Here is a 9,293-nt window from a genome sequence, read left to right as displayed (position 1 = left end):
AAAAGAACAAAAAACTACAGCAGCAAATGTTAACTTTAAGTGCCCCAAAGCTGATGTTCCTGCGGCTGAGGGAACTTGGGCTGCCTCAGTGCTTGACTTTAACCATACAACGCCACGACGATATTAACCAAGTTTTCCAGCTTCATTAGCTTAGTTGCTTTCCCTTGGCTTTGTTGTCATTATTTTTTGTTAGTGAAAAAAGTCACCTCCAGTTAACACCCTTGGTACTTAGAGTCCTCCGCGTAGCCTGTGACAGTCAGGCAGCAGGGAGAGGACTGTGATGGGGTTCGAAATGGGTATTTCACACCAAAACCCCAAAGCCCAGAGACCTCTGCCTCTGCACCGCTGCTTGTACCCCAGCTTTCGGGCACCCTCGCAGGGCAGTGCTGCAGGGGAGGTGCTGAGCCTGCTGCAGGTGGCTTTGATCTGGGGGTGTAAATGCCCTGTGGGGAGCTGGGCTGGAGGTGCGGGCAGCCCTATGGGCACAGAGCCCTGTGTCTCCAAGAGGGCTTACCCAACCTCAGGGTCCTGTCCTCATGGAGGCAGGGTAGCTCCCAGGCCCAGCGTTTGGTGAGGGAGTGGGATGGTGAGACTGTCCCTCAGCCCAGGGGGATGGGACCTGGCCTGAAACATGGCTGCTGGGTGCCTGGCCTGGAACCTGTGGGGCAGCGGGGTGAGAGTGGGCCCCCATCTGCACCCCAGCCTCCTTCTCGGCTCTCTCTGGGGGTGTAGAGACCACACAGCTCCCCTCTCCAGCACTGAGTGTCCCTGTGGGGAAGGACCTCAACCCTCTTGTGGGGAAGGATCTCCGTCCCTCCCTGTACTAGGTGCCTCCACGGGGCAAGTCCCGATCCCTGTAGCGGGACAGGCTCCCTCTGGGCCGGCTCCCCTCTACCCAGCAGGGCAGAACCCTACCCCGGTGGGGCAGACCCTGACTCCCATTGCGGCAGACCCTCGCCCCGTGTTGGTCAGACCCCCCATTTCCCCTTTCGGGCACCCCTAACCCCCTCTGGGGCTGACCTCTTCTCCCCTCCGGGGCAGCCCCGACCCCAGCGGAGGGGCGGGCGCGGGGGCGGCTCTAGGACCCGGCGGCGCCGCGGCGCGCCCGGCCCCGCTCCGCGCCGCTCCGCGCCGCTCCGCTCCGCTCCCCTGCGCGCCGCGCCGCGCCGTGCCGTGCCGCGCCACCGGGGGGCCGAGCGGCGTGTCCACCTGCCGGCCCCGCCGCCCGTCAGTCCCGCCATGGCGCTCGGCGGGGTCGGTCGCGGCGGCGCGGCGCGGGCCGCCTGGCCGCGGCTGCTGGTGGCGGCGGCGGCGGCGGCGCTGGCGCTGGCGGGGCCGGCGCTGCCCGAGGTGCTGTTCCGCTGCCCGCCCTGCACGGCGGAGCGCCTGGCCGCCTGCCCCCCGGCCGCCCGCCCGCCCTGCCCCGAGCTGGTGCGGGAGCCGGGCTGCGGCTGCTGCCCGGTGTGCGCCCGCCTGGAGGCCGAGGCGTGCGGCGTCTACACGCCGCGCTGCGCCGCCGGCTTGCGCTGCTACCCCGACCCCGGCGCCGAGCTGCCCCTCCAAGCCCTGGTGCAGGGGCAGGGCACCTGCGCCCGCCGCCGCGACACGGCCGAGTACGGCGCCAGCGCCGAGCGCCCCGCAGGTGAGCAGCGCCCGGCACCGCGCAGCCGGCACCGGGGACCGCGGGTCAGGCGCGGCGCACGGAGAACCGCGCACCGGGGACGGGGCAGCGAGCGCCCTGCGCGGCGCGCTGCGGGCTCGGGACCGGGCACCGCGCACCGCCACCGCGCTGGGCGCCGGGCACCGGGGACAGTGCGTTGTGCGCCGCGCGCCGGGCATGGGGCGCTGGGCACCCTGGACCCGGGACCGAGCGCTGGGCGCGGGATACCGGGCACCGGGTGGGCTTGGGGTTTAGCGGCGGGGGCAGCGGGGCACCGGCACGTCCAGGAGACAAAGGGATCTTCAAGGGTGTTCTAAAGAGGGTCCTGCCGGAGCAGAGGCGCCCCTCGGGAGGGCAGGGAGGGGGATCCCTACGGGAGAGGAGAGAGAGAGTCCAGGGAGAGACAAAGGGGGCAGAAAGGAGGTGGGGGGGAAGGAGCGGATTGCATCCCGGGAGGAGTGGGGAAAAAGGGATATTTGGGGGTGCAGCTATCTCCGGGGGTAGAGTGTGAGGTTTCCCTGGCACTGCGGCAGGAACTCCAGGGGTGGGGCGTAGCATGGGGGAATGTGAGGACTAACCCGGGGGTCAGGGTGAGGATTGACGTCCTCCAGAGAAGAAAACCCACGGGGGCAGATAAGGGTGAAGTATGGGGAGATGCAGCTAAGGAGGAGTCCTTCAGAGAGCAGAGGGAGGTGGAGGTGCAGGTTTGGGTTTGGTGGGGGAGTAAAAGCACCCTGAGGGGTGACGGATGCCCCAAAGACACGGGGAGAGGCCGTGTGGGAGGACCTTGTGCTGCCCGGTGGGAAGGGGGTGGCTGGGGGGCTGCGGGGACCCTGCTATGTGCAGAGCCCGTTCCCTACGGCCACCTTCCCAGCAGAGCCCACCTTGGAGCTGGGGTGGCCGCTGCCATGGGGGTCCTGGCAAGCGCTGGTTGCCGGGGGAAAGAGGAGCGTCCCCTGAGGACGCAGCCCCGGGGACGGGGACGGCAACAGGTTCCTGACCTGTTGCTGCGGTTGCTGTGGGAGGGAGCGCTCCTGGGGATGCCAATACACCAGAGCTTGCTTTTATTAATGCCCTTGCGATCGGCCGCAAGCTCTTTCCCTTTCCGTGGGATGTTGAAAATTGTCGAATCGGGTCTGGGAGTAGAAACCAGCACTTTCTCCTTTGAAATCGCCCCTCCTTGCTGATTTTGGTCCCCTTTCTACAGGCTCTGACCCTGTTTGCATAACTAGCTCAGCAGCACGACTTTGAAATCTCTCCCTTCCCGCTTCTTGAGTCTTTATTTAAAAGCACTCTGAACCGGGCTGTACCTCTCGGCTTCACTCCTCGGGAGGATGGAGCGCAGCCGGGTTCTTGCACACGCTGCTCCGCTCGAGGGGGAGAGGTGGAGAGGGGGAAACGAAGAAAAACCAGCAGCAGGGAAATCCTTTGCACGTTGCAAGCTGCTGCTTCTGAGCACCGAGACGGCGACTACTGCGGTCACTGCTCCTGTCCCCACTCCTGTCCCCCCTCCTTTGCCCAGTTGCAAGGGGCTGTAGAGAGCCGGGAGTCTGGAGAACATGTTGCTGTGAAATCTTGCTTGACTACAGAATATGAGCATCAAGGGAATGAATTTTACACTCTCCAGAAGAAGCCAAGGGCATTTAGATTTAAGGAATCTAGCGCTGACTTCCAGGCTTATGCTTTTACAAGAAGTTGGGGCGGGAGAGCATTGCAGTGATGGGTCGAGAAGTGATTTTCTGAGTTAATGCTGCTTTTTTTTTTGCTTTTATGGACTTTAGTTCAGAATTTTTATATTACTTCGCTGGATATTTTGCTTGATTTTATTATCCTTATTCTTTTACAATGCATGTGATTTATTTGGCTGTATCTCTGTGTGTAATACGCACACGTGTAAATAGCACAGTTTAAAACACTTTAATGTATGTAGTGCTCTGTAATGTCCATAGGGGGTGAATAATAAAAATACTGGCACATCCTTAACCAGCGTGATGTGAAACATGCAGCTGGAATATTCACAGTCGAGCATGTCTTGGCAGAGGAGCTTGGATATCCAGAAAAGGGTTTGCTCTCTTCAGATTACAAAACTTTTAACAGGTTGTTGTAGCCATTAGAAAAAAAAAAAAAAAGAGAGAGAGAAAACCCAAACCCACAACAAAAACAAGACCCGAATCTGCCAGCTTCCCTTGATACTCTTTTGTTCAGACTCACTTCGTCGCTTCCCTCTGCAGCCTGCCTGCAAAACATAGACGGAGAGATTGCTTTTCGCTGAAAGCAGTGACAGGGAAAGCAGTCTGGCACTCGAAGAGCAGGAACTGGAATTCCCTTTCAAATGCTGATGTCAAGCTAGTTTCAAGAGTCCCCCGCGAGCAGGTTTTTGCCTGCAAAAGGCAGGTGTTGAGGCTTTTTTTTTTCTTTTTCTTTTTTTTTTTTTTAAAATGTGCTTAATGGTATTTGCCCTTTTTCCCCTTTCCAGCTTGAAAAGGCTCCTTTGGCTGATTCAGGGCTGGAATGCAGAGCTCGTGCTATTCCTAAATTAAGAGGTTGGCAAGTTTTTTTGTCCCTGATGAGAGGCTGAAGGATTGCCCAAATGAAACAAGGAATAAAATTCTGCAAATTCTCCTGCTGTGGCTTCAGCCTTGTTTAGTCTTCCACTTAAGTCTGTAAAGCCAATCCTGAAATGGTTGTAGGCGGAAAGTAACATAAACCACCATGTAGCTAGGAAGCAGGGGATGTTGCTCATTGCAAAAGAGGCTTTGGGTATTTTGAAGATGTTGGGAATGTTGGAACAAAATAGCAGCAGTCTGTGAAAATCAGGCTGAGAAGTTCTACCCCCCTCCCCTGGGAAGGCGAGTGCATGAACTCCCACCGATGGTGGGAGTGAGACAAGAGGCTCAGCACCTCCAGGGATCAGGGCCTCTGAAATAGTTTCGATGCCACTGGACCACACTGTTGTGCAGTTTATTTCAGGTCATTGTGTAACAAACTTTACATACTGCTGACTGGAACCGCCTGAGCTGGGGACAGAGGGTTGTTACTGTGCGCGTGAAGCTCACGGAGAGTTCCTGCCAGTCTCGAGTGTGTTTATTCTTTCAGCACCTCAGCAAGATCAGCATGCTGCTTTGCAGATGGACTGAACGACGTGCGAGCAGAGTGAGGACTGTCTGTACATTGTGTTAGCAGTCTGTATCCTGGTAGATGATGTCTCAGTCCCCAATAGCTGTCTTCTCTCCAAGCAGGTCTAGGGCGGCCCATGACCAAATGTGTCCTGGAGACACAACGTGCTTTGAGAGGCGTTTCAGGTAGCATTGGGGTTTTCTCAGCCTCCCTGGTCTCAGCTGGAGGGTGGAGTTGCTGCCTTCTGCTTTGGCCGTCATGAACTGGAATTGGGGGCTTGCATGGTCTTGTCCATCTCTCAGCTGCAACATCTCTCCCCCTTCCTTTGCTGGGTTTGGCTCTCACCTTGTGTCAGAGTAGGCTGGTTCAAGAGCTGATTGTGCAGAAAGCCAACTCCAGGAAACGAGTCAATGGTTTTCTGTCAGATCAACGACCTGAACTGGCTCAAGGTGCAGCAAGGTGCCAGTGCCGCTCCGAGGGGAGAACTTGTGCCAGGAGGTGAAGCAGGGCAGATCTTAGCAATGTCAGCAAATGTCCTAAATTGTCTTGCCTGAGTTATGGGAGCAGCTGAAGAACATCGATTTTCTCCTAATGGAGACAAGGTCCTAGGAATAAAACTTGTTCCACTCAAAAAAAGTTCATGAGCCACTGTTCAAAGCTGACCAGATAAGGGAATTTTTTTTCCCTTTGCCTGCGCAGTTCAGTTGGGTTTGTAGCATTGTTTTATTTTGTTGTTGGGGTATTTGTACTAATTCAGTGGGATATGCCTCAGAACCCACTGCTGGCAATTGAGTCCTGCTTTGGAATCTTACTTCTTCATTAAAACAAATGTGGTTTTTTTATTCCATGCCAGTGCAAAGCAACTTTTCCAAATGGAAAGAGAGCTGTGCAAAGAACGCAGCCCTAGGCAAACTTGAGCTTGCAGGGCTGGGATTGTCTCATTCATCTGGTCAGGGACTCCATTTTGAACTCCCATGGTACAAAACCAGTGTCAAAACAGTTAAGTGTTAAAAACACAGGTCATTTTAGCATCCAACTAAAATCCTTATTTGGGTAGCCCCAAATGCCACACATCCTTCCTTATGGGTCAAATGTCAAAACCTCCATTTCCCCTTGGCAGGCAGCTGCTAAAAGACAGTGTAATGTATTGCTCCAAAACACAGAAGACTCTGAGGTTGGAGGTAGCATAATATAAGTGGAATTTTAACAGCAACTCGAAAACCATGTCAGTAATGCTATGAGTGCATTTTTCACATTCACTGAATGGCCAGGAAGACTTCTGCTTTTCTCCTGCTTTTGTAACGAAATGAAGCATCCATCATGATCTGCATGTGCTTACGTGTATCTGTCCTTCCACTCCCGTGTGTATCTGTCCTTCTTCCCCCACAACTTCTGACCCCCGGGCTGGCCAGATCTAGCACAGCAGTGGAGGTCCTGAAGGCACTGTATTGCTAAAAATTCGGTGAGGGGTAGAGGAGATCCAGGCTATGGGTGTCCCCCTTGTCCCGTGTTAAACACCTTTTGAGGCGGAAGCACATGAGCAAGAGCGAGGTTAGTTACGAGTGCTGCAACCAGACATTCAGCCTGGCTTATACAAGCTTGGACATTACAAGACACCAGAGAAGCCAACTGCAAGAACCAAATCCACAGGAGTGTGTTAATGTGTCTGGAGCCACTATGGCAGCTCTGCCCAGGCTAAACCGAATGTCTGCAGAGCTCCTTGCCATGGAAGAAATGATTAAAAGTGAAATGCAATTAATAACAGCTCTAAGGATGATATGTGAGTGAAAAAACCCCACACAGCTCATCTGTCCTTGCTGCCTCTGGGGCTTTGCCAGTTAGGTAGACCAGGTCTCCAAGCTCCTTCACGGCAGCTGGGTCTGGTCAAAAGCTAACCTGGCCAGGCCATGGGCTGGCTGTCATCTTGAAGTATTAAGACAATAACACCTTGTGGAGCTGCTTCTTGAAAATAATACTACCCCCTGCCCTAGTCCCACTTGAGTTTGCTGTAGGGGGGGTGATGGTGGTGGTGTGAAAATGGTCCTTTGGAGGGAAGGGGAAGCCTGGGAAGATTTCAATGCTCTGGCCCAAAGCAGAAATGTGTTTTCATGCTGTCCCTTGGCAAATGATCCATTTCCTTCTTGCCCTTTGCAGTTGTTTCCTTTCCTCAGGGTTTCAGGCTCTTACTCGCTGAGCATGGTATTTGTCAAGGGAACAGCAAGAAGCCCCGTCTGTGAGAAAGTCCATGTCGTTTGTTTTATCCACATCCAGGAATTGAGCCGAGATAAACAATTCAGGAGGCAAAACAGTGAAAACTGGAATGCGAGAGGTGTGTTTGTGTACGGCTCTGTACTAGACCTGGCTGCAGTATTAGCTGGGGCTAATTTATCTGCCTGAGAAGTGGCTGTTATTGTCATCCACAAGCATGACTCGGTTTGTGAAGACAGGATTTTATCCCAGTGGCCAGCAGTACTCTGGTCCCTGTTTTCCTGGTCTTGTGTTCAGCACCAGGGACCTGGGAGGAACAGCAGGTTTTTTTTTGCGTTTCTGCTTGGATTGGTCAATTCCAGCTTTCTGAGTGTGGTCACAGCTGCTTTCCGTGCTGAGGTTCTTGATTCCTTCAGTCTTTTGCTTTAGGCAAAGAGTAAGAGGAAGGCCAAGGGAAAAGGTAAAGATGCTTTTAAAGCATTTTTGTTACAGGAGGGGGGCTGAGCTTGGTGGTTTCCAGGTGTGGGAATTCCTGTTTTCTTTCCTTGAATCAGGGAAATATGTAACTTCCATCCAGGTGCTTAGCAGACCCTTTCCGTATCAGAGGGTTGCAAACACATTGTCATTGCATGTGCTTCCACTGTCGCTTCCACCCATCTTCACCCCTGGCTCTTCCTTGAGGAGGTGCTTCATAAATCGGTGCATGGGTGACCACTTTTGAGGATATCCTTTAGCAGCACATACCGAACACATGGGCTTGGCTTTCCAACATGTTCTTGCTGAGTGTTTGCATCTGCCAGAAGAGGCAGGTTTGTCCTCAGTGGAAGAGTGAGGTTTTGCCAGATGGCATTAGCCTTGTGGAGAAAGCTGTGTTAGTGCCTGTGTCTGCCTGGGGAAGGGAGTTGTGTTGGGTGTCCCTTCACTGCGTGCCATGCAACGACATGCTGCTTCATGGGTGTCAAGTCTGCTGTGAGATTTGGAGGCTAACTGTGGTGCATGCTCCTGGTGTGGACCTGGGAGAAGGAAAAGTCCTTACTCTGGGTCTTAACATGTTGTGCAGATTATTCTTGGCTGCCTTTCATCCCTGCTGAGCTGATCTCGTGGCAGTCATGCCACACTCCCTCCCTGTCCTAGTGCACATCTTTATGGTCCATCATACAGGTCTTGGTCCTTGTCTGGACACTGGGTGAGCCATGATGGGGAGGTTAACCCAACCAAATCTTCCCTTTTCTGGAATGGTGAGTTTTCTGTCAGTTTAGCAGATTGCAAATCCAGTCCTATTACTATTTCCACAAAGAAAAGCTACCTTCAGCAGACTGAATCGCTGACTGAAACATCTTTGCTCACCTTCAGCAGTCACTGCCAGAAAGCTGGAAGGTGTTTCTCGTTCACAATCTGGCCAAGTGTGACCTCATTAAACATGCAAGTTGACATCTCATTACAAGCAGACGTGATGTGGTGGTTATCCTGGGCAAAGGCTGAAGAGAAAGGAGTTATCGGAGCTTTGCTGCAGTCTAGCATTTAACAGCGTGTTGTAACTGCGTTATTGATTGTCTTCTGTTCGGTGTTTTGCCCCACATGTAATTTTGCTAGATACCAGTGGGGAAGATAAAGTCTCTTGCTGCATCAGCTTATGGTAGAAATAAATTTTTTTAGAAAGGAAAGGGTCAGTAATCACGTGCCTCTCTTACAGACTGGAATACTGGGAAACATCAGGTCACTTTTATAAGCCTTAAACTATCCTTTGACATTGCAGCTTTTATTCTGAAGAAAGCTGCACTGTGCCTCTTGGCTGGTAAGGGAACAAGTTCACTGCCTGGTGCTCTGTGTAGTCAAAGATCCCATTAATTCTGCCGGCCGCGAGGAACGATTTCTTGGTATTTCATTCTGGACTGTAATTGAGAGTGACACAAAGCGCTGGTGGGAATTGGACCATGTTGAAATCCCTGCTTTTCCTTACAGTTCTCTGCAGATAAATCAGCTCAGGTGGGATGAGGGGATTGCTAATGCTCTGCCCTTGAAACTAATCATGTCTCCCACACCTTACTGGCTGGAGGTGACTTTAGAAAGGAGTTTGTGCCTCCTTGCAGCTTGTCCTTGTAGCCAGGTGATGTGAGGTATCTACAACAGTGACATGCTGTTGCAGTCACTTGCATGGCATTGTCCATGGGAGAGTCTTATAGTCCTATAATGTCGGGAAAATTCACAAAGCTTTGCCCAGTATTTCTGCTCAAGACAACAGCAAGACTTCGTTGTAAGATCTTGCTTTTCAGACTTCAGCCGGGGCAGTCTGTTCTCAGCTCTTCTG

The 9,293-nt window shown here is 53.2% G+C and overlaps 1 protein-coding gene across 1 annotated transcript in view; it reads left to right on the top strand.

The window, feature by feature from the left end:
* The first annotated feature begins 1,239 nt into the window (after nucleotides 1-1,239).
* IGFBP2 (insulin like growth factor binding protein 2) overlaps nucleotides 1,240-9,293 on the top strand; it is a 60,871-nt gene continuing 52,817 nt past the window's right edge. The window contains exon 1 of the mRNA XM_086616161.1: nucleotides 1,240-1,642. Coding sequence (XP_086472287.1) covers nucleotides 1,240-1,642 — 403 coding nt within the window. The remainder of the gene's footprint in view (nucleotides 1,643-9,293) is intronic.

The sequence above is a fragment of the Tauraco erythrolophus genome, chromosome 8 (assembly GCF_009769465.1).
Source record: "Tauraco erythrolophus isolate bTauEry1 chromosome 8, bTauEry1.pri, whole genome shotgun sequence".
In the NCBI taxonomy this organism is placed as follows: Eukaryota; Metazoa; Chordata; class Aves; order Musophagiformes; family Musophagidae; genus Tauraco; species Tauraco erythrolophus.
Note: the sequence above shows the minus strand (reverse complement) of the source record. Positions and strands in the feature narration are given on the sequence as shown.